The following is a 26,434-nucleotide window of genomic DNA, read 5'->3' as shown; positions in this document are numbered from 1 at the left end:
GCTCTTGCGTTCCCCGAACAAGCAGGTCTCCTTCCCTGCGGTTTGCTGGGTGGTTCGGGGAACGCGAGAGCAAACCGCGGCGAAGCTGGTCTCCTTTCCCGGTTTGCTCTCTCGTTCCCCGAACCCCCATTGAAGCCGCCCAACAGCGCTGCAGTGTGGCCACATCTAACACCACTTGCAGCGCTGGTTGCTGTAAGTGTGGCCACTCTGCAGCGCTGGCCCTATACAGCTGTACTAATACAGCTGTAACAACCAGCGCTGCAAAATTTTAGATGTAGACATGGCCTCAAACTTTTACTTCTCACATTCAGCTCTATACAACTCGACTCCTTTCTTCACTGCTTCTCTCATCTCCATTCCCCCTGTCCCTGCTCAGCACAAATTTTCCAACTATCCTCGTAATTGGATTTGTGAACCTTCTTCTATGTTGCACTTTATGCTGGGAAATCTCTCCTTTTCACCTAATGGATCAGGCTTCCTGCCCATCATTGAAATTCTGCTACAAATGTACACACTTCCACAAAGTCTAACGACTTTTATCTACCAAAGATGCAGTGCTAAACTGTTTTTAAGCATGCGGTTCGCAGTTAGAAGAGTTGGGTTATATTTCTGACTTATGTCATTTCACCATGTAGCCTTAAGCAAGACTTGTCTTGGGCTTCAGTTATCCCATCTGTATAAAAAGAAATACTAAAGCTTACATACAGAGTGACCTGGACTGCTTTAAAATCTATAGATTAGAATATGCTATAAGTGCAAAATATTTATTTTTTAAAAGATGCACTGGTATGTTAAAGTATCTTCTGATCACCCTGTGTACTTTGTTTTAGAATGGGGACAGTGTTCTTCTCTGTTTTATACAAGGCAGAAGACATTATTGATGATCAGAAATATTATATATTATTTACAAAATGACAAAGGAAACCACAGAGCCACATGGAAGGATTTGTTGCAGAATTTCAGATTCCAACTCCCACTATGTCACATGCTGCATCTCAAGTAGGAAGGGGGAGAAACGAAATGCCAGACTACTTTCATTTTTGTCTTCCACCAGTGTGCCAGTTTGCAAATTTTTGCTTGCTGTTAGATTGGCAGTAGAAGGCAACAATGAATAATCTTCTCTGAGACACACTGGGCTGCAAATGCTGTCAATATCTCAATTACTAGAATGACACAGTATTACTTCAGAACTGTTCCTTTCATTTGTGCCTCCCACAGGCGTGCTTACAACTGGAGTTTTAAAGTAACAATGCTCAAGATTCTTCCTGTCACTGAGGTAACAGGAGGTGAAAATAAAAGCAGCACAGCAGGACCAAGTTATAGGGAAGAAGTTAATGGAAGAAAATGCCTAAATATCCAAAACCATCTGGTCTCAGACATCAAACAAAGAGAATTATGTTGCCTTTGATTGGTAATTTCTTTGGAGTCTCAATTCTTACTGTCTGAGGTTCTAGGCTGCATACAGTAAACAGACAGATAAGGCACTTATTTTCCAGACCATTGTAGTGCATGTTGGCACAGACCAAGCAAATAGATGAAATGCCATGCTCACATTTCAGGATGAACTTTGGGATTTGATCAATGAGGTTTTTTACCGTCACCACCAAGAAAAAGAATTGTACTTTCAAGTCCATAAATGTCAGTATGATTGCCCAAGTAATCAACAATAGGTCAAACGAAAATGATTTGTTCTCTTGTGGGCGTAAGTATCAGCCTGAATCAGCCATCTCACTAGTTTTAGCTAGTATCAGCAAGACAACATGTCAGCTGCAGCCACAAGCTGCTCAGTAATGCTTTTGTTCACTGAAGAACCCTTAATGAGATTAAACAAACCACATAATAATTTGTCTACTCTACACAATTCAACTTCATAACAAGCTGACCCTAAAAGTCTGTTATTTCTATTATATACATTTATACACACCCAGCACAATTTACAAATAAAAACAGACATAATATACTATGTGCTATTTAATGTTATGCAGACTGGAAGCAAAACAACAAATGAAAAGTATTTGTTTGTACAAATGAGAGATGAAACACTAATGTAGAAGCCTATATCATACTTATGCACACATATACCGTATTTCTATTCTTTGCTATGATCCTGTACAGTATTGAGTTGTTTTAGAAGGCTGCCTTATCAAATTTCACTGCATTTTTGTAACACGATAGAGTTGGCACACTTACAGCCAAATGGATTATCTAAAGAAACCTGACATATAATAATTATGCTACAGGCAAAAGTTAGCAGAAAAGACTACCACAGAGAACAGATTTTTTTTATTGTTTAGTTATAGTGCTCTAGAGTTAGTCATTTCTGCAGCCCTGAAATGAGAAACCAAAATCTACACATACCAAAAAAACCATTCATTCCAGACAATGTGCAATCTTCAGAGTTTTTTTGGTGTGGTTTTGTTTTGTTTTGTTTTTTTATAAAAGAAATCCTTGTTAAATAGGCATTTTAGTTGATTGGTTTAATATCTTGGGAGGGTTGTCTATGCAAATTGTTATCTTATTGGCATATGTTTATACTTTGGTAATGCCCAATCTTTTCATTGTGACCAATTGCAAGATTTTATTTTTTTTAAATCTATCCATGCATCCATTTAGTCTCTATTACATTACAGTTCCTAGCACAATTAGCCACTGGCTTCTATACACTACTGTAATACAAATAATAATAATTTCAAAGCACAACAAATATTTGTCACTGGGATAGAGGAAGACAATAAAAATATGACGTCTATACTCATTAAGAGTGATCTGACACTGGCTAACATCTAGATAATACTTCACCACCAGAATGATGAATAAATCTGCAAGAGAGTAGTATTTTCTAATTTTTGAAAAAGCCAAATAAATAAAAGTATCTAATGAGTAACTATACAATGCTTATCTAACCATACGCTTCAGGAAATGGTGAAACATGAATCACACTACATTGGCTCACTACAATATCCTCCCAGGTCAGGCACACGCCCAACTAAAGGTAGTGACTAACACTTCCATCATATAGGAAATGAATGTTTCTTCTACACAGAATGATTTACAACGGTTTTAGATCTCATATATGACTTCACTTTGCTGATAGCACTAGCTAAATTAAATGCAACTACTGAATGTTCTGTTAAATGAAATAAAACACATGAAAGTTATATTCTGAAGCCCTCTTCTTTTTTAACACAGTAATTATTAAATAATTCAAACATGTGGTTGTGGTTATTTTCTTAGATTGTTATGTAATTTCTGAAGTAAATCTCACTAGAAAATTTTTAAAAAATATCTACAAATGATCATCACCACCATGCAAAGCAATTCAGGTCCATATGGATGATTCTCCAACCAACCTAACAAACTATGACTCCAATTCAAGAAAGTAGTAACTTTAAGCACGTGCTGAGGTGCCCTTCCTGAATAAGGATGTTTTGTGAATTAGATCCTAAAGACTCAGAGATGTTGAATGCTTTAATGAAATTATATGACTTTGGATTTTCAGTTATATGCTTAGTGAATCGATTTTTCAGACCTTTTGTCACCCAGACTCAGAGTTCACACCATTCCTTAGAAAATTAAATTGTTTAAGAACAACCCACTGAACATAAAAACTGTCGCTCCCCTGCAAATATATAAACCAATGTATACTGGGTTGGGTTTTTTTGTTGGCTTCAGGATGTGAGGGTCTTAGGCCTGGTCTACACTACGAGTTTAGTTCAAATTTAGCAGCGTTAAATTGAATTAACCCTGCACCATCCATACAACTAAGCCATTTACTTTGACATAAAGGGCTCTTAACATTGATTTCTGTACTCCTCCCTGATGAGGGGAGTAGTGCTAAAATTGACATTGCCATTTCGAATTAGGGTTAGTGTGGCCGCAATTCGATGGCATTGGCCTCCGGGAGCTATCCCACAGTGCAGCATTGTGACCGCTCTGGACAGCAATAAGTCGGATGCACTGGTCAGGTAGACAGGGAAAGCCCCACGAACTTTTGAATTTCATTTCCTGTTTGCCCAGTGTGGAGAGCACAGGTGACCACACAGAGCTCATCAGCACAGGTAACCATGCAGTCCGAGAATCGGAAAAGAGCACCAGCATGGACTGTATGGGAGGTACTGGATCTGATTGCTATATGGGGAGAGGATTCCGTGCTAGCAGAACTACATTCCAAAATGCCAAAACATTTGAAAAAATCTCCAAGGGCATGATGGAGAGAAGCCACAATAGGGATTCACTACAGTGCCACATGAAAGTTAAGCTCAGACAAGCCTACCAGAAAACCAAAGAAGCAAAAGGAAGATCCGAGGCAGAGCCGCAGACATGCCACTTCTACACTGAGCTGCATGCAATTCTATGAGGATCTGCCACCACTACTCCATCCATGACCGTGGATTCCGAGGTGGGGTGGTAATCTCAGCCATGGCTGAGGATTCTGCGGACAGGGAAGATGATAAGGATGAGGATGACGACAAGCTTGTGGAGAGCACACAGCACTCCATTCTCCCCAACAGCCAAGATCTTTTTCTCAGCCTGACTGAAGTACCCTCCCAATCCTCCCAAGGCATTATCCCAGACCATGAAGCCATGGAAGGGACCTCTGGTGTGTGTACCTTTGTAAATATAAAACATGGTTTAAAAGTAAGTTTTTTTAAATTAATAATTTGCCCTGAGGACTTGGAATGCATTCGTGGCCAGTACAGCTACTGGAAAAGTCTGTCAACGTGTCTGGGGATGGAGCGGAAATCCTCCAGAGACATCTCTGTGAAGCTCTCCTGGAGGCACTCCAAAAGCCTTTGCAGAAGGTTTCTGAGCAGTGCAACTTTATTCAGTCCTCCATGGTAGGACACTTGACCACGCCATGCTAGTAGCAAGTAATCTGGTATCATTGCATGACAAAGCCTGGAAGCGTATGGTCCCTGTGTTTACTGGCATTCAAGCAACATCCGTTCTTTATCTCGCTGTGTTATCCTCAGGAGAGTGATATCATTCATGGTAACCTGGTTGAAATATGGGAATTTAATTAAGGGGACAGAGGTGGCCATTCCTTCTGGGCTGTTTGCCTGTGGCTGAAATGAAATCCTTCCCTGCAGTTAGCCAAGCGGGGGCGGGAGGGGAGAGGGAATTGGCGCTGAGCTTTTTGCATTTGGCTAGTAGGGATCTTCCCTGATACCAGCCACGTGGGGGGGCAGGGGATAAAGCGATCATCCCAGAGAACTGGATGGAGGGGGTTAGTTTGGTTTCTGCTGCTGCACGTTAACAGGAAAACCGCAGCACTCAACGGGCTTTGCTTGGTCTGTGGGAAAGGAGGGCGCTGCTTTTATGAAGGCCGCAGAAGCCAAAAGACAATGGCTTACCATGGCCGCATGCAAGCCAAATTCTGTTGCCCGGACCTGCGTCTGTGATCTCTAACACCAAAACTGCTGGCACTCAATATTAAGAAGCAAAATGCAACCTTGTACTGAAATATTGTGTTATGTAATGTGAATAGTGTTGCTCACCATGAAAGAGTATAAGCATTGTTCTGTAAAATGTATCTTTTTAAATACTTCTCTCCCTTTTTTCCCCTCCCTCCCAAAGCTGCAAATTTTTCAAGCTTCCCTCCTCCGTCCCAAAAGCTATCTCAGATAAGGCGGCAAAAAAAAGGACGTGAGACGAAACGTTCTCTAAAATCATGGAATCGACCCTCAGTGAAAGAGCTCATCTGAATAAGTGGAAGGACAGGAAAGTACAGGAAAGATGCCAGTGAACGTGAGGACAGAAGGGACCAACGTGAGGAGAGGAGAGACGCTCGAGATGAGAGGTGGCGGCAGGAAGATCAGAGGAGGCATGATGCAACGCTGGGGCTGCTGCATGATCAAACTGACATGCTCCGGCATTTGGTGGAGCTTCAGGAACGGCATCAGGATCACAGAGTCCCGCTGCAGCCCCTGTATAACCGCCCTCCCACTCCCCAACTTCCATAGCCTCCTCACCCAGACCTGTAAGAATGCGGGGCAGAGGCTCCATGCACCCACCCACTCCACCCCAGTGGACAGCCCAACCAAAAGGCTGTCATTATTTTAAACTTTTGACGTGACCTTTTCCTTCCCTCTTATCCTCCTCCCAAACCCCACCCGGGCTACCTTGTCAATTCTCTCCTTCTTTTTACAATCAATTAATAAAGAATACAAGATTTTTTAATGATACTGACTTAATTTCCTTAGAAAGCAAGCTGTGATCGAAGGGGGAGGGCGGGTTGCTTACAGGGAATGAGTCAATCAAGAGGGCGGGTTTTCATCAAGGAGAAACAAACAGAACTTTCACACCATAGCCTGGCCAGTCATGAAACTGGTTTTCAAAGCTTCTCTGATGCGCACCGCTTTCTGGTGTGCTCTTCAAATCCCCCTGGTGTCTGGCTACACATAATCAGCGGCCAAGTGATTTGCCTCAGCCTCCCACCCCGCCATAAACATCTCCCCCTTACTCTCACAGAGACTGTGGAGCACACAGTGAGCAGCAATAACAATGGGTATATTGGTTTGGTTGAGGTCTGAGCGAGTCAGTAACGTGCGCCAGTGTCCCTTTAATCTTCCAAATGCACATTCTACCACCATTCTGCACTTGCTTAGCCTGCAGTTGAACAGCTCCTGACTACTGTCCACGCTGCCTGTTTATGGCTTCATGAGCCATGGCATTAAGGGGTAGGCTGGGTCTCCAAGGATAACTACAGGCATTTCAACATCCCCAATGGTTATTTTCTGGTTTGGGAAGTAAATCCCTTGCTGCAGCCGTTTAAACAGATTAGTGTTCCTAAAGACGCGAGCATCATGGACCCTTCCTGGCCATCCCATGTTGATGTTGGTGAAACGTCTCCTGTGATCCAGCAGTGCTTGCAGCACCATTGAAAAGTACCCCTTGCGGTTATGTACTGGTTGCTCTGGTGCTCCAGTGCCAAGATAAGGATATGGGTTCCATCTATCGCCCCACCACAGTTAGGGAATCCCATTGCAGCAAAGCCATCCACTATGACCTGCATATTTCCCAGAGTCACTATCTTTGGTGGCAGCAGCTCAGTGATTGCTGTGGCTACTTGCATCACAGCAGCCCCCACAGTAGATTTGCCCACTCCAAACTGATTCCCAACTGACCAGTAGCTGTCTGGCGTTGCAAGCTTCCACAGGGCTATTGTCACTCACTTCTCAACTGTCAGGGCTGCTCTCATTTTGCTATTCTGGTGTTTCAGGGCAGCAGAAAGCAAGTCACAAAGTTCCATGAAAGTGCCCTTACGCATGCAAAAGTTTCACAGCCACTGGGAATCGTCCCAGACCTGCAACACTACGCGGTCCCACCAGTCTGTGCTTGTTTCCCGGGCCCAGAATTGGCATTCCATGGCTAGAATCTGCCCCATTACCACCATGATCTCCAAAGCGCAGGGGCCCGCGGTTTGAGAGAATTCTGTGTTCATGTCCTCATCACTCTCGTCACTGCGCTGCCGTAGCCGCCTCCTCCTTGCCTGGTTTTTCAGGTCCTGGTTCACTATAGACTGCACAAGGTGTTAACGATGTTCATGACTGCTGTCTTGAGTTGAGCGGGCTCCATGCTTGCTGTGGTATGGTGTCTGCACAGTTCACCCAGGAAAAAAGGCGTGAAATGGTTGTCTGCCGTTGCTTTCACAGAGGGAGGAGTGAAGCTGTACCCAGAACCACCAGTGACAATGTTTTTTGCCCCATCGGGCATTGGGATCTCAACCAGAATTCCAATGGGCGGGGGAGACTGTGGGAACTATGGGATAGCTACCCACAGTGCAATGCTCTGGAAGTCGACCTTAGCCTTGGTACATGGATGCACACTGCCGAATTAATGCGCTTAGTGGCTGCATGCACTCGACTTTATACAATCAGTTGCCCAAAATAGATTTCTGTAAAATCGGAATAATCCCGTAATGTAGACATACCCTTAGGAGAAGACTATAAAACTATTCTCAGGAATTACTGATACAGTAGAACCTCAGAGTTACGAACAACAGAGTTATGAACTGATTGGTCAACCACACACTTCATTTTGGAACTGGAAGTACGCAATCAGGCAGCAGCAGAGACCAAAAAAAAAAAAAAAAAGGCAAATACAGTACAATTCTGTGTTTAATGTAAACTACTTAAAAAAAGATTTGACAAGGTAAGGAAATTGTTTCTGTGCTTGTTTCGTTTAAATGAAGATGGTTAAAAGCAGCATTTTTCTTCTGCACAGTAAAGTTTCAAAGCTGTATTAACTAAATGTTTAACTTTAACCTTTTGAAAGAACAACCATAACATTTTGTTCAGTTACACACATTTCAGAATTAGGAACAACGTCCATTCCCCAGGTGTTGTAATTCTGAGGTTCTACTGTAGTATTAAGAACCAAAAGTTCTAATTTCTATTATAACACCAAAATCAGACTTTCCTGTTATAATATTTACTATCAAAGGTCAATAAAGCAAAGGCCTCACTGCAAAGAATTTAAGGATGTATTATTACCTTCAACATCTCAAGTAACTGTGGCCACAAACAAAAACTCAAAACGTGCACACATACTTTTGGTTTTACTTCCTTGGACATGGGAAAAATCTTGAAACAAAACTTCTCCAATGTCCCTCAAAAATTAGCTATATATAATATTTAAATATTTCAAAGTTAAAACAAGTCTCCATTAAGTCTGTGAACAAATTTTACATGAATGGCAAAAATATGTATTTTTAATAGTTTCTTCTTAACAATATGTTTAATAAGATTTTTAAGTCCAATTATGTGCATCTTAACCACCCAATATCAACTATGCTTTCATAGAATAATAGAATATCAGGGTTGGACGGGATCTCCGGAGGTCATTTAGTCCACCAATCCCCAATTAAATCCATCCCAGCCAGGGCTTTGTCAAGCCTGACCTTAAAAACCTCTAGAATCATAGAATCTCAGGGTTGGAAGGGACCTTAGGAGGTCACCTAGTCCAACCTGGTCCTCAAAGCAGGACCAATCCCCAGATTTTTACCCCAGTTCCCTAAATGTCCCCTTCAAGGATTAAACTCACAACTCTGGGTTTAGCAGGCCAATGCTCAAACCACTGAGCTATCCTTGTTCCCTCCAAGGAAAGAGATTCCACCACCTCCCTAGGTAATGCATTTCAGTGCTTCACCACCCTCCTAGCAAAAAAGTTTTTCCTAATATCCAACCTAAACCTCCCCCACTGCAACTTGAGACCATTATTCCTTGTTCTGTCATCTGGTATCACTGAGACCAGTCTAGATCCATCCTCTTTGGAACCCCCTTTCAGGTAGTTGAAAGAAGCTATCAAATCCCCCCTCATTCTTCTCTTCTGCAGACTAAATAATCCCAGTTCCCTCAGCCTCTCTTCATAAGTCATGTGCTTCAGCCCCCTAGTCATTTTTGCTGCCCTTTGCTGAACTCTTTCCAAGTTTTCCACATCCTTCTTGTAGTGTGGGGCCCAAAAACGGACACAGTACTCCAGATGAGGCTTCACCAATGCCAAATAGAGGGGAATGATCACATCCCTTGATCTGCTGGCAATGCTCCTATTTATATAGCTCAAAATGCCGTTAGCCTTCTTGGCAACAAGGGCACACTGTTCACTCATATCCAGCTTCTCATCCACTTTAACCTTTAGGTCCTTTCCTGCAGAACTGCTACCTAGCCACTCGGTCCCTAGTGTGTAGCAGTGAATGGAATTCTTTCGTCCTGAGTGCAGGACTCTGCACTTTTCCTTGTTGAACCTCATCAGATGTCTTTTGACCCAATCCTCTAATTTGTCTAGGTCCCTCTGTATCCTATCCCTATCTTCCACCGTATCTACCATTCCTCCCAGTTTAGTGTCATCTGCAAACTTGCTGAGGGTGCAATTCACACCATCCTCCAGATCATTAACAAAGATATTGAACAAAACCGGCCTCAGGACCGACCCTTGGGGCACTCCACTTGATACCAGCTATCAACAAGACATGAAGCCATTGATCACTACCCATTGAGCCTGATGATCTAGCCAGCTTTCTATCCACCTTATAGTCCATTCCTCCAGCCCATACTTCTTTCACTTGCTGGCAAGAATACTGTGGGAGACTGTACCAAAAACTTTGCTAATGTCAAGGAATAACACATCCACTGCTTTCCCCTCACCCATAGAGCCAGTTATCTCATCATAAAAGGCAATTGGGATAGTCAGGCATGATTTGCCCTTGGTGAATCTATGCTGACTGTTCCTGATCACTTTCCTCTCCTCTAAGTGCTTCAGAATTGATTCCTTGAGGACCTGCTCCATGATTTTTCCAGGGACTGGGGTGAGGCTGACTGGCCTGTAGAGTTCCCCAGATTCTCCTTCTTCCCTTTTTTAAAGATGGGCACTACATTAGCCTTTTTCCAGTCATCCGAGACCTCCCCCAATAGCCAGGAGTTTGCAAAGGTAATGGCCAATGGCTCTGCAGTGACATCTGCCAACTCCTTTAGCACCCTGGGATGCAGTACATCTGGCCCCATGGACTTGAGCTTGTCAAGCTTTTCTAAATAGTCCTGAACCACTTCTGTCTCCACAGAGGGCTGCTCACCTCCTCCCCATACGGTGCTGCCCAGTGAAGTAGTCTGGGAGTTGACCTTGTTCGTAAAGACAGAGGCAAAAAAAGCGCTGAGTCCATTAGCTTTTTCCACATCCTCTGTCACTAGTTTGCGTCCCCCATTCAGTAAGGGGCCCACATTTTCCCTGACCACCTTCTTGTTGCTAACATACCTGTAGAAACCCTTCTTGTTACTCTTAACATCCCTTGCTAGCTGCAACTTCAAGTGTGATTTGGCTTCCTGATTTCACTCCTGCATGCCTAGCAATATTTTTATACGCCTCCCTGGTAATTTGTCCAATCTTCCACTTCTTGTAAGCTTCTTTTTTGTGTTTAACATCAGCAAGGATTTCACTGTTTCATATTAATTCTGCCGGGAAGAGAGATTCTTTCATTTCTTTTTAACTGACAGATTTGGATAACAGATACATGCTACACTGTGTAACAAACTGGTATTATTATGACTGGAACTGCTTACAACAATCATAGTCATTCAGAAGCTGCATTCCACACGTACAAGCTCCCTCAATTAATTCAATGATCTAGCCTTTAATCAGAGAAAAAGTTATATAGTACATTATAATAAAATAATTTTGAAAACACCAGAACGCTGATCAAATGTAGGCAATAAAGCTCAATTACAAGTGTCAGTTTAAGGTGAAAAATGCATAATTACATTAAACCTTTGCTATAAATTGCGCCCAGAGTAGTTTTTGTGGATGCCGTGAACTGATTTTTATTATTTTGTTGTTTAGTAAGTTCACGGAGCTCAGACGCCATGCAAATGAATGTAAAGAAAAGAAAACGAAAAAAAAATGTAGTTCTGTTTCTCTGACTAAATCATATTGCAGGATTCTCTCAAATTCAGGTATTAGCTCCTTATCATGAATCAGGTTGAACTTCCTAAGTTCTTAAGGTTTTTTACTCTAGAAGGGCAGTCATAGCAAGGTAAAAAACAATCCAGGCACCACGTGCCACCTCTTGCTGTGTTTAAGCGCTTGTCTCATTCTAATACAGTGGTCCCCAACGTGGTGCCTCTGGGCACCATGGCGCCTGCCAGGGCATTTGTGTGTGCCAGCCTAGTGCCCAGCAGGGGAGAGAAGCCGCAGCCCCGCACCTGCCGGGGACCGAGAACTCCGGGGCCTGCAGGCTACAGGTGTTCTCTGTCCCTGGCAGGCACGGGGCCGTGGCTTCTCTCCGGCTTCTCCAGTGCTGTGGGCTGCAGGCGCCAGTATTGTCTGTCCCCTGCAGGTGTGGGGCCCGCCTAGTGCCCAGCAGGGGAGAGAAACTGCAGCCCCTTGCCTGCTGGGGACAGAGAACTCTGGGGCTGCAGGCTGCGGGCACTGGTGTTTTCTGTCCCTGGCACGTACGCGGCTGCGGCTTCTCTCCGGCTTCGCCGGGGCTGCAGGCACTAGTGTTCTTTGTCCTCGGCGAACACTGGGCCGCGGCTTCAAAGCTGGAGAGAAACTGCGGCCCCGCTCCTGCCGGGGACAGAGAACTTTGGGGCTGCAGGCACCAGTGTTTTCGGTCCCTGGCAGGCGCGGGCCGTGGCTTAAGCCAGAGAGAAGCCACAGCACCGTGCCTGACGGGGCAGAGAACTCCAGGGCTGCAGGCTTCATTCTATGTTAAAGTAAGAATAATAACTATATTTGGACCAGCAGTTCAACAATGTTTTTACTTTTTAAAAGTAGATAAGATGAAAACTGTTTGATATTTATTTTGTAAAAACTCCTTAATTTTTCTTACAGGTGGATAAAAAAGAGCAAATTCACATGGTAAGATGAAAGAGTAATTGCCAAATAATTTAATACCTTTTACATGTAAAATTACCCTTTTAATCTTATGGATTCATATATTGTGTAATATTAAATATGATGCTTTTCTTATTATTTAATGTACAAATACAAAATAAGCCTTGAAAAATTGTTGGCGCCTGCCACACACTTCTGAAAACATGAATGTGCTACTGGCCACAAAAAGGTTGGGGACCACTGTTCTAATCAGTGCCTGTGATTTTGTGGGCGGCGAAGTTCCCGAAAAGAAAAGACAATGCAAGATGATCAGCATAAGATAAAAATATGCTTCAGAGAAAAAATTAAAACAAGATTTTTAGAGAAATAAAACCACACAAAAAAGGCAAGGTCCAAACACTGAAGGGAGGTGGGTGGGTAAGTGGGAATCCTGAAAAAATTAGAAGGTAAATCTCTCTTTCTTCTCTTCTAGGCAAGATTCTCACTCCCAGTGAACAAGAAGCTTAACAGATGTCCCAAAAGAAAAATTAGACTAAACTGCAATAAGAACTGCAATAACAAGGCCAATTCCAACAGTGTGGCCACGTCCAGACTAGGAATTAAAATCGATTTTAGATACGCAACTTCAGCTACGAGAATAACGTAGCTGAAGTCGAATTTCTAAAATCGAGGTACTCACCAGTCTGGACGGCGCCGCATCGATGTCCGCGGCTCTCCGTGTCGATTCCGGAACTCCGTTCGGATTGATGGAGTTCCGGAATCGATGTAAGCGCGCTCGGGGATCGATACACCGCGTCCAGACTAGACGCGATATATCGATCCCCGAGCAATCGATTTTAACCCGCCGATGCCGCGGGTTAGTCTGGACGAGGGCTGTGAGGTTTTTATGTATAGATATAAATATTTCTCTATCTCTTTATAATGCCTTTATCTATGCCTTTATAATGCTAACGTTTTTTAGTCCAATATTAAACACAGAGCTCTTCTTTGAGCTCCGTGCAAGCTCTCTCACGAACAGAAGTTGGTCCAATAAAAGATATTACCTCATCCACTTTGTCTTTCTAGTATCCTGGAACCAACATGGCTGCAACAACAGTGCATACAATATCAAACCACATTCAAGATGACAGAAACAGAAGGAAATTCTTGTGCAAAAATTGGCCGACTGAAAACATGGAACTTCTCAAAATAGGAGAAAATTTCTGGGGATGGGAAAGTCTGACCTCGGTGATCTTCTGAGTTCTGGAGCACCAAGTCTACAATAGTATCCCCTCCTGCAGGATGCATCCAAATATTAATTTTGTATGTTGTGTAGATAGATATTCATGGAGCTTCTTTGCAGGCATTTGTGTTTGAAAGGGAAGGCTGAGGTTGCAACTTTGTGCTGAATCAAATGAGCCTTATATATAGCTTCCTTGTCTCAGGTCAGTCAGGTCATAGCAAAGTGACAGGCTTTTAAGACATCTCATTTAGGCAATGAACCTTATAGGAACGATTTTGCCTAGAGTGTTGGTATCAAAACAAACAAACGAACAAAAACTGGTGGTCTTCCGACAGGCTCTAATCATCAAACAGAAACACAAGGACCTTTTGGCATTGGGTTTATGGAGAAGGACCTCTCTGTGATGGAAATGTAGGTGTGACAAATGTTGAAAGGATGATAGACTCCTTAAATTGGATTTCCAACATCATTTTGGAGAGGAATCTTGGATGAGACTACACTTACTCTTGCAAAAATCTAGTAAAAGATGGGTCACTAGGGCCAGGAGTTTGCTCACTTTGCATGCTGAAGTCATTGCCACCAGAAAAAAGATGTTTCATCTAAGGAACTTAAGCTCAGAAGCCAAATAGTTGAAAAGGAGTTTCCATCAACTTTGTCAGGGCCACATTAATATCTTATGACATAGGGAGCTTTTAATTAAGGATTTCAAAAGTATCAAGTCCCACTTGAACCTGATGGCAGAAGGCTGCATAAATATTGGTCTACCTTCAACTAGCTCATGAAAGGCTGAAGAAGCTGCCAAATATAGCTAGTGCTTACATTAGACTCAGCCAGGTGAAACAAGTAGATCAGCAGATTCTGAGACTCAACAGGTCTCAAAGTAGGCTTGATTACACTACACTGCCAAGTTTTTCCACCTGGAATCATAGAGTCTTCTGGTAGATGACTTTTGAGAGCTACCTGCTCAAATATACCATACCTATGGATTTTCTATCCCGCTGGGAGCAGATTGAGGTGCCCTGGTCTTAAGAGGCAACACGAAGCTAAATTCTATCTAACGGAATAGACTTTAGTAGTTAGCAATACACTGAGAGTCATATCTGTCTAGTCCAGTATGGGGCTAACAGGTTCATTAAACATATGATCCTAATGAGCACTGCAAGTACCTCTGCTACATGGAGGGAATAGCAGGAAGGCATACAGAAGTTTCCTTCCCCTTGCCAATAAAGTATGTTTTAGTGCCATGAGCAAAAGACCAATAGCATTTTTTTCATATGTGGCAGAGAAATCCACCTGTGTTGTCTCCCACTGGAAAAAGGTCTGATCCACCAGTTCTCAGACTCAGAGAATACTCGTGAGGCTTTATTAAGGATTAATTCAGTCTGTCAGTGATTGTATTCTCTTTCCCTGCTGGATGCATGATAACTTGGAATGCTTTGTGAGAGAAAGTCCATTCCGATACCTGCAGGATATCCCAGCACAGGAGGTAGAGCACAGTGTTTCCCTGCTTATTTATGCAAACCACAAAGCCCTGCATTTCATTTTGAACCATATTAACTTTTGGGATATTGGTTCTCTGAAGGACTGCCATCATCTTCAAAACATTTGTATGTTAGCATATGGCAGTCAGAGGCTTAGGGATATCCACAGCATGGGGTTGCATCCCTGACCTTCTTGGCTAATAGCCACTGATGGACCTAGCCTCTATGAATCTATTTCTTTTTTGAATACAGTTATACGTCTGGCCTTCACAACATCAACTGACAATGAGTTCCACAGGTTGACTGCATTGTGTGAAGAAGTGTTTTCTTTTTCGTTTGTTTTACACCTGCTGCCTATTAATTTCATTGGGTGACCTCTAGTTCTTGTGTTACATTAAGTGGTAAATAACACTTCCTTATTCACTTTCTCCATACCATTCATGATTTTACAGACCTCTATTGTATATCCTCTAGTCATCTCTTTTCCAAACTGAATTACCCCAGTCTTAACCTTTCCCTATATGGAAGCTGCTCATATGCCTAATCATTTTTGTTGCCCTTCTTTGTACCTTTTCCAATTCTAATATATCTTTTTTAGTTGGGCCAACCAGAACTGGACACAGGAGTCAAGCTGTTGGCATACCATGGATTTATATAGTGGCAATTATGATATTTACTGACTTACTATTTATTCCTTTTCCTAATGGCTCCTAACATTCTGTTAGCTTCTTTGATTGCTGCTGCATACTGAGCTGATGTTTTCAGAGAACTATCCACAATGACTCCAAGATCTCTTTCTTGAGTGGTAACAGCTAATTTAGACCCCCGCATCATTTTGTATGTACAGATGGGATTATGTTTTTCACTGTGAATTACTTAATCAGTGTTGAATTTCATCTGCCATTTTGTTGTCCAACCATCCATTTTTGTGAGATTCCTTTGTAACTCTTTGCGGTCAGCTTTGGACTTAACTATCCTGAGTAATTTTGTACCATCTGCAAACTGTCACTTCTCTGTTTCTCTCTTATTCTAGCTCATTTATGAATATGCTGAACTGCACTGGTCCCAGTACAGATCCTGTGGAGACCCCGAAAACTGACCATTTATGTTTATCCTTTGTTTCTTGTCTTTTAACCAGTTATAGATCCATGAGAGGACCCTCCCCCCCATATCCCATGACTGTTTACTTAGCTTAAGAGCCTTTGTTGAGGGACCTTATCAAAGGCTTTCTGAAAGTCAAAGTTCACTATAGCCAATGAAACACACTTGTCCACTTGTTTACTGATCTCCTCAAAACATTTTAATAGTTTGGTGAGGCATGTTGATTCTTCCCCAACAAATTGTGTTCACCTATGTGTCTGATAATTCTGTTCTTTACTATCGTTTCAACTTATTTGCCTGATACTGAAGTTAGGATTACCTGTCTGTAACTGCCATGATAGCCTCTGGAGCCTTTGTTTAAAAAGGCATTACATTAGTTAAACTCCAGTCATCTGGTACAGAGGCTGATTTAAGCAATAGGTTACATACCACAGTTAGTAATTCTGCAATTTCCTATTTGAGTTCCTTCAGAACTCTAGGCTGAATACCATCTGGTCATGGTGACCTATTACTGTTTAACTTATAAATTTGTTCCAAACCATCTTCTGCTGACACCTCAAACTGAGACAGTTTTTCATATGTCAACTAAAACAAATGGCTCAGGAGTGGGGCTCTCCCTCACATGCTTTGCAGTGAAGACCGATGCAAAGAATTCTTGCAGGTTCTCTGCAACAGTCTTATCTTCCTTGAGTGCTCCTTTAGCACCTCAATCATCCAGTGGCTCCACCGGTTGTTTGACGGTTTTCCTGATTCTGATGTATTTTTTAAAAATACCGCTTTTAATTTGTGTGCCTTTTGGTAGTTGCTCTTCAAATTCTTTTTTTGGCCTGCCAAATTATACTTTTACATTTGACTTGCAGGGTTCATGCGTTTTTTTATCTTCCTCAGTAGAACCTGACTTCCAATTTTTAAAGGATGCCTTCTTGTTTCTAACCAACTCACTTACTCTATTGTTTAAGCCATAGTAGCATTTTTTTGGTCCTCTATTTTTTTATATTTGGGGTATACATTTAATTTGAGACTCTGTTATGGTGTTTTTTAAAGTTTCCATGCTGCTTTCAGGCATTTAATTTGAATGGGAGGTGTTAATAAGTCTTTCTTAATTGAAGAATGTACTTTGATTATCATAGGACCAAAAATGACCTAAGGTCATCTTTTATCTCTATGCAAGATGGTAACCCCTTTGTTGCTTGCTTTCAAGGGAATCACAGAAATGTATGGATGAAAGAGACCTTGAGAGGTCCTCTAGTCCACCCCACTAAGACAGGACCAAGTGAACCTATACTAGCCCCTGACAGACATTTATCTAACCTGTTTATTAAAACCTCCAACGATGGGAATTCTACAACCTCCCTTGGTAACTTTTTAGCACATGGCCAGTCCCTTTTAAGGCAGGAGACATATTCATTTTGAGGGTGGCCATTGTGAACTTTTATTCGACCAGATTCTGGTCCTCAGATCTAAGATAATAATATAATAATATGCACTCCTTTCCTTCACTTTTCTCTCCTTACTTTATATTGCTTTATCATTTTCACCAAAGAGTTATCATAAAATTTTTCCAAGTTTTGAGATAAACATATCTGCTTTAAGGTGCTGAATAAAATGAAGTATTCTACATGGATCTGCAGGTTATACTTGCACTGTATATTCTGCCCTTTTGTATCTTTCTAGGCAGATCTTTGCATATGGAAATTGATAAAAAAAAAAGTAAACCTTGCACATCCGAACTCAGTGTTTCAACTACTCTGGGCAAGAGAATCTGCATGCCCCTCTTGTTTTCCCAATGTGTCAAAACCTTATTGATGGTTTCAGTTTTAATCAAATTAAATTAGAGCAACAATTTTATCACCTGATTCCAAACTGTGATGACTCAACCCAAGATCAATGACTATTCTAATATGAAGGAGGAGATGTGAATTTTTGTTACTGAATTTTAATTGCGGTCATATTCACAGCATATTTATACTGATCCTGTTATCAGGGCCGGCCTTAGGATTTATGGTGCCCTAGGCGAGATTATCAAACTGGTGCCCATGTGCCTGATCTACTCTTAGCAACACAAACATAAGCTTACAGTATTGGAAAACTTGCCACATTCACGTTATTAAAACCAGTTTAACTTAATTAAGCACACTGTAATGCTGATGGACTAGCACTAAAGAAGCAGCACTATAGAAAAAATTCTGATATGACAGAATGATGCAAATAATATATATTTTTTAATTTATCAAAATTTTATTGGAAATTTATATGAACAGGTATTGAAACAAAGATTTGTTTTTCATTAAAAGCAATCTTTCTGGCTTTTTTGGCTGCAAAATCAGTAATAATGTCATCGTATGACAAAGACAAAGTCGTGTCTTGTTCGACTGCAAGAATAGCAAGACCAGTTAAGCTTTCCTGACTCATTGTAGAGCGGAGATAGTTTTTAATGAGCTTTAGTTTTGAGAAACTCCATTCTCCTGATGCTACTGTTACAGGAATTGTCAGTAGAATACGAGTGGCAATGTATACATTAGGATATATGTCAACAAGTTTGCGGGTATGAATAAACTGTACAATGTCCATCACCGATTTTGCATGTGGCAACACTGATGACAGTGTACTCAATTCTTCGTACAGTTCAAGTCCATTTAAATCAAAACTATCACCGTGCTTCAGGAGGCTCTCTAGGTTCTTGCACTTTGTCATTAGTTGCTCTTGTTTTCCTATTTCGTTGAATTTAGTTATGTCATACAAAAATCCAAACTGTTCATGGTGTACTTGCAAGGTATTAAACCTTTCATCAACAGCAGATACTGCTTTATGCATCACAACATTAAAAAATTCAACCTCAAATTTCTTTTCTGGATCGTCTATGGGCATGATCTGCTGTACAGATTCTTCACAAGGAAGTGTCCCTGGCCTTTTTAACTCATATTAACTATGTATTTACTTTATGAAAGTTGAAGAAAACATTGTGAAAATGTAAAACATTGGCTGCCTACCTTCTGGGCTGGCAAAAGTTATACTGACTCACAGGGAAAAAAAAAAAAAGGAGAATCTTAGTACAACATATGGTCGGTCACTCTATACCAGGGGTCGGTAACCTTTCAGAAGTAGTGTGCCAAGTTCACTGTAATTTAAGGTTTCTCGTGCCAGTAATACATTGTAATGTTTGTAGAAGGTTTCTCTCTATGTCTATATTATATAAATAAACTATTGTTATTATCTGAGGTCTTGGCCACCGGTCCTGCTCAGGCCACTGCCAGCTGAGTAAATGAAACCCCAAACTGGCAGTGGGCTGGTGGCTGGAACCCTAGACAAGGATCCCAGGCCCTGCTCAGCACGCTGCTGGTCTGGGGTTCTGACCACCAACTCCTGCCAGCCAGGATCCCAGCCGCCAACCCCCCCATAGCCCGCTACCACCTGGGATTCTGCTCACCAAGGCTGACAGGAGGCAGAGTGGGGCTGGCGGCTGAGCTCCTGACTGGCAAGGGGCCGGTAGCTGGAACCCTGGAGTAGCAGTAGGCTGAGTGCTGCTGGCACCCCAGACTGGCAGCAGACTGAGCCACTCAACCCCCCACCAGCCCTGCTCAGCCCGCCACCAGCCCGCTCAGCCCGTTGCCGACTGAGTGAATGGAACCCCAGGCTGACAGCAGGTTGAGTGGTTCAGCTGGCCTGCTCAGTCCACTGCCAGCCTGGGGTTCCTTGGGGGTTCCCAAGCCAGCAGCAGGTGCTGAGTGGGGCCGATGGCTGGTATCCCAGCTGGCAACAGGGCAGCAGCCGGAACCCCAGAGCAGTGATGGGCTGAGCGGCTCAACCTGCTGCTGCATACCATCAAAAATCAGCTCACCTGCCACCTTTGACACGTGTGCCGTAGGTTGCCGACCCCTGCTTTATACACTAGTAAGGAGATGGGCATATTACAGTTGTTGGAGGGCTCTTATCAGGAGTAACAGGCTATAGGAAAGTCAGTCAATATTTTTTGTTTCTCTGATGAAAACTGGCCCACTCCCTGCCTCAAACCAAACCTGTCACTAATAATTGTCAACAACTTAATTTTCTGTTTTTGGCTAAGATATTGATTTAAAAAAAAATATTGAAATTGGATTCAGGATTGTTAGCAAGAATTTTTGGCAAACAAAGTTGTTAAATGACAATCTAAATGGCAACACAGTACTGCTTTCATACTTGGCTCACCCCCCAGGCTGCTGGTCCAACAGCTGCAGTAGAGAAGGAGATAGGTGGAAAACTGCAGGACCCCAAAATCCACCTCTTGGGGTGCAGAGTGGCAACAGCAGCAGCAAACCCTCAAGTCCAATCACACGCCAATGGGCACCACCACCAGCCTTACGGACCATGGTGAAGTTAGCACAGCATCTGATCTCAGGGACGGAGCAACCATGGAGCCACAGCAGCTCATCCTGCCCTGTGCAGCTCCCCCCGCATGAGATGGTAGCTGGCAGCTGCCAGCCCGGGGGAGAGGCGCTCCCCAGCTACGGTGGCCAGGTCCAGATGTCCTGATTTTATAGGGCCAGTCCCGATATTTGGGGCTTTGTCTTATATAGGCACCAATTACCCCCACCTAGAGTGACCAGACAGAAAGTGTGAAAAATCAGGACAGGGATGGGAGGGGTGGGGTGTAAAAGGAACCTATATAGAAAAAGACCCCAAAATTGGGACTGTCCCTATAAAATAGGGATATCTGCTCACCCTACCCCATTCCCCTATCCTGATTTTTCACACATCTGGCTAACCCCAGCCAAGCCTTGTGTGACATTCCAATCCTGGCTGCCTGCGGAGGAAGTGAGTTACTTTCACTTTCATTCCTCAGCAGGCAGGCAGCCAGCCTCCCCTTCCCCCACCTATCCCCCAGCACCTCACCCAACCCAGCCCTGATGGAGGGGAGGGAGGAGAGAGAGAGGGCTGCTCCTGGGGAGGAGGGAGAAAGGAGGGGGTGCTCCAGGGGGCAAGGGGGGAGAAGAATGGATGTTATGGGGCACAACAAAGGATACTGGTTCCAGAGCCGCAGAGCCTGCCTGACCTCACCTCAGCCGGGGGGAAAGAGTCACACTCACAGGTGAGCTCCTTCCCCAACCCTCACCCCCTCCCCTTCCCAGAGACCCCAGCAGCCAATCCCATTCCTCAGACTGTGCTGCATTCGGCTCTCTCTAGGACCCAGCAGCCCTGCTTCTACACTGTCGGGGCTGCCTGCAGAATGGTGCCCCCAGGCAGAGTGAGGCCCTACGCTGCTGCCTATTCTGCCTATGCCTAAGGACGGCCCTGCCTGTTATGATTACAGGAAAACTTATTGTATTCAGTTAATTCTCTCTTTCAGTGGCGGGGTGGTCCACTTGCTTAACAGTACAGCCAATGCAATCTCCAGCAATCCGCAACATTAAATTTGTTAGCATATATTTTATGCAAACATTTATAATCTGACTGGAAAACATCTCAAATGTTAGTGCATATTAATAGTGAACATAGCTAAGTATTGGACTGCACATGTTTTCCAGTAAACATGCATAGAATATATCTTTTGTTTTCATGATGGATTGCTAATTTGCATATAAATATATAGTGCAACTACAAAACACTAGAGGAAATTCACAGTTAAGTTTGAAAAACAAGAGCTGGCATTCTAGTCTTAACAAAAAAAAGGACCAGCCTGCCTGTCAGTCCAGATTCTCAGCCTTAAATGATCAGTTACTTTAAGAAATTAGAACTGCTTTTGCCTATTCGATACACAGAAACAAACAACGTTATGTTTATGAAAGACTATGTACCATATTACAACTACACGGTATATCAACTGCACAAAACAGAAAGATGTGCTCAGTTTGAGAATACCAAGCTCAAATTTCATTAGAAAGAGCGGAGGGAAGAGAAATACCAGCTTATATTTTATTAAATATATTCGTGTAAACAATAGTGTGACCATATGAATATAATTTGCAATAGATTTCAATTATGCTGAATGTCTCCGATAGACTAGAACAAACAGACTATTAAATATGCATAAAATTTAATTTGCTATTACCTACAGGCATAGTAAAGAGATGCAGGTCAACTTACATGAATATTACTGCTAATACAGACTGAGAGCTTCTCTTCCCTTTCTCCTAGCACTGAATCAAATTAATACTATCGATTTTAGTAAACTCCATAGGTCAAATCCTGTTCAGCTTATGGCCATGAAGGATCCCTTCGCTGGAAATGCTCATACAAGTAAGGCAAGCAAGATTTGGTATTGTAATTACAAATCTTTATTACAAGCCTGTCAGAGGTCAACAGAACGAAACAAAAAAATGCACCACTGGAATTTTTAACAGAAAGTTTCCCTGCATGAGAGTGTTTATTTCAATTTGTACCACAGTTGTTATAGCAGCCAAAAGGGTTCCCCTTCTGCTAGGCACTGCGTAAACATGGAGTATAAAAACTTCCCCTCTTCCAAATACTATTTAACAAGTACACTTAAAACATAAGTTTCTGACATTAATTCATGAAAATCAAGGAAATTCAGAGCTAAAATCATGGTTAAAATTCAGCAGCTGTTCTTCAGCAGATAGTTACAAAAGGTCACTCTAAAAACTTATCTTTAAAAACCACCATGTCATTACTGTAACATTTTAGGAGGAAACTCTGGTTCACAGGATGCATAGAAACAGTTGCCTGAACTATGCTGACCTCTCTGATTGTGCCAGTCAACAAAGAAATAAACTACATCACATTGATTTCAGCTGCATTAGAAACAAGTATTGGAATTGGGAGAAAAATAAGGCAACCAAATGCTTGTCAGATGAAACTGACAATCTGAAAGGAAAAAGTATTTTCAAGTTTCTAAGACAGTATAATATTTCAGTTGTACAAGCTAAAAGCTATTAGAGGGCTGTTTATTTGGTTAAAAGGTTTGCGGAGGTTGGGAGAGGAGGTAAAATGCAAAAAGAATGCTATGAAAACTCAACAGAAGTGCAGCTCTACATATAGGAAATTCTATTTAAAAATATTTTGGAGAAAACAGGAAATAAAAGAATGAACAATAGTACATCTCTTCCCTGATATAATGCTGTCCTTGGGAGCAAAAAAATCTTACCGTTGTCGCAGCCCTAAAGCCTATGCTCAAACATGGCATCTGTATGGCCAATTGTTGGTAAAAAGGTCACATTAGTACCGTGTGCAACACAGTAGTGCGGTGTGCTACATTATAGTGCCGTGTGCATTTTCCCGCTCTTTTTCCCTGGTCCCCTAAGGATCAGGCTAGTGCAGTGTGCAACATTATAGTGCCGTGTGCATTTTCCCGCTCTTTTTGCCTAGTCACCTAGGGGGTCAGGCTAGTGCCTGATGCAAAAATACCAGTGTGCTGTGTGCATAAGGGTAGTGTGCCTGTTCTTGAACCTTCTGTCAGTCAAAAGGCCAAGCTGGTGCTGCGTACAGAAGCATAGGGCTCTGTTAAAAAGTAATGTGCCGGGTGCAGCTCCCACTGACGTAGAGGGCTCCAGCTCGGAACCTGGAAGGCGAAGGAGCTAGGGACCAATCAGATGCTGATATGAGTAAGAGAGCTTTCGAATAAAATCAGGTCTCACGCCTAGATCTGCGGGAGTCTTCGCATGTTAGCTGGAAGGCCTGATCACCCCTCCAGCCAGAAGGGTCTCCTGTGTATCTTGCCAGCTCCTGTTGTGTTGTGTCCTGCCAATTCGCCATGCCCTTGGTGTCTGTACTGCTGGTCAGCTGCGCCTGGAGTGTGGTATTTGTATTCTAATTGCTGTAAACACTCTGTCTGCTTAGCTTCTTCCTTTTTCCCCTCTTTTACTTAATACTAAGTTATGTATATAGTATATGAAAGTTAAATTGTTGTATTGATTGCTATTGTGGTTAATTGCTGTACTTTACAATATTTGGTAATGTATATAGTTTACTCAGTTGGTGTATCTGCTCTAATTTTTGTGAGCAGTAGTCACAGATCATTTGTTTCCTGTTGTTAGATGTAACAGACTGTTATTCTTGTTCTGATAGTATTGTTAGTTGGTAAAAGCGCTCCTCCCCAGCCCAAGTTGCAACTTATCCCCCATCAATAAACGGGCACACTTGGTTTGGAACTTTCAATCTGTCATGGTTGATTTTCCTCACTCGACCAAAAACTTACTGAACCTGCATTGGTCTCGGACACATCGCGTTATAGGTGAAACCGCATTATATCGAACTTGCTTTGAGCTGCCGGAGTGCGCAGCCCCGACCCCTGGAGCACTGCTTTACTGCATATATCTGAATTCGTGTTATATCAGGTTGCATTATTTCAGGGTAGAGGTGTACTAATAAACCTTAAACAAAAATCTCTCCTCCTCCAGATTTCCCCAGCATGTCATGTCTTTTACATGAGTGCAGTTGTAGCTGTGTCAGTTCCAGGATATGAAAGAGACAAGGTGGGTGAGGCATTATCTTCTATTGGACCGACTTCTGTTGGTGAGAGAGACCAATTTGCAAGCTTACGTAGAACTCTTCTTCAGGTCTGGGAAACAGTCAGCAAGTTGTCTCTCTGACCAACAGAAATTGGTCCAATAAAAGATATTACCTCACCCATCTTGTTTCTCTAATGTCTGCTACATGTAAATTCTTATACTACTGTTTTATTTTGTGTTCTGTTTAACTCAAAGCACAATGGATCTGATCCAAAGCTCTCTGAGGATTTGTCCACACTTGAAATGCTACAGTGCATAGCTGCACCAATGTCGTTGTGCCGCTGTAGCGCTTCAGTGGGGACATTACCCATGTCAGCAGAGGGGTTCAACCAGTCAGCACAGATAATTCACTTCCCCCAGAGGTGTTACCTAGGTTGACGGAAGAATTCTTCCATCACCCTAGTGCTGTTTACACCGGGAGTCATATTGATTAAACTACGCTGTTCAAGAGGGGGTTCACACCTACGAGCGATGTACTTAACCCAATTAAATTTTTTAGTACAGACCAGGCCTAAGTTAATTGTTTCACTTCAATGGGCTTTGGATTGGGCCTAATCTTGGCTCATAAAATTACAACGCTAACAACAACAAATACATTAAGGATTTTTAAGACAAAATAACTCCCTCCACAAAGGGTGTGTGATGATTAATGAACTACTCAGTGCAATTTCTGAACAACACAAAGACAACAAAATGCCTTGCAGTACTTATTTTTGACACACAAACTCAGTGACAGATAATCCAAAAATATTTTCCAAACTCCTGCATTTTATATTATGCTTCAAGAAAATTATGGGGATTTAAAACCCCAAGAATAGGTTTTTATAATGAAACCAATCAAAGAACTTTACACATTCCAGCCAAAATGATGGTGGTATAATCAAAGCTGTTACACTTATTAAAAACAAAAAAAAAGTGAAAAAGTTCTGTTTATTTTTTGCCTGGGGAAAGGGGAACAAAGCAAGTGCAAGGGTGGTTAGTATTCATAATGAGTCTCATAAATAAAGGAAATTATGTGCACAGTTATTCATAAAGTACTTTTTCCTCCTTTTGTTTACTGTCCTGTAAGGTTCCGTACACTAAAAACAGGAAGAGTGAAACAGGCTGACGCAGTCAGGAACATCCCTATTGTGTTTACTTTCCGAAGTTTCACATGGATCAGAAAGCAGCATTATATGAAAGAGCCTGAATAGTGATAAATGAAGTAGTCTGCTTGAACGTATACAGAGAATGTCTCAGAATCTAATGGTCACATTTTCTTTACTTGTTTCCCAACACCTCAATTCCTTCTAGAAAGCCTGTACTTATTGCAAAGTCTTTCTCATGTGATCTCTCAGCACTTTAAAGACCAATCCTACACTAAATGTCTAGCATTTTGTATTTAAGAAAGCATGCTAATGGATTCTCTACTTTTTAAATAAAAATTAAATGCTTTTCAAAAAACAATATTTAATTTTTTGTACTGAACAGATTATAAACATTGTCAGGGATATCTACTCAAATTCCAAGACTGACAAACAGGAAGAAAAATTAATGTCATGACTACTGTTATCATAAAACCTCATATGCTGAATACGCACATCTGCTTTAAAGTGAACTGGCAGGAAAACAAGCAGTTCTATGAAGCAATTTAAACAATCCCCATGGCTCTAATTTACTGGGTCCTTATGGGAAAACTGATCACCTCCATAGAGATCCGTCTGTGTATCCGGTTCCTGAGGCAAACACCTGTAGGAGATTGGACTTCATCAGATGATGTTCCAGAAGCTTGGTCACTTTCACCATCTGATCCCATTTTCAGATTTTCATGTACTATATCTAAATGAAAGAAAGTCAATCCTTATTCTTCTAAACAAATCTCA

At 42.2% G+C, this 26,434-nt stretch overlaps 1 protein-coding gene across 2 annotated transcripts in view; it reads right to left on the bottom strand.

Moving 5' to 3' along the window:
* CDK17 (cyclin dependent kinase 17) overlaps positions 1-26,434 on the bottom strand; it is a 184,053-nt gene that overhangs the window by 36,470 nt on the left and 121,149 nt on the right. For both annotated transcript variants that reach the window (XM_030548508.1, XM_030548507.1), the window contains one exon: positions 26,257-26,390. In XM_030548508.1, coding sequence (XP_030404368.1) covers positions 26,257-26,390 — 134 coding nt within the window. The remainder of the gene's footprint in view (positions 1-26,256; positions 26,391-26,434) is intronic.

Source organism: Gopherus evgoodei, chromosome 1 (assembly GCF_007399415.2).
Source record: "Gopherus evgoodei ecotype Sinaloan lineage chromosome 1, rGopEvg1_v1.p, whole genome shotgun sequence".
Taxonomy (NCBI): domain Eukaryota; kingdom Metazoa; phylum Chordata; order Testudines; family Testudinidae; genus Gopherus; species Gopherus evgoodei.
Note: the sequence above shows the minus strand (reverse complement) of the source record. Positions and strands in the feature narration are given on the sequence as shown.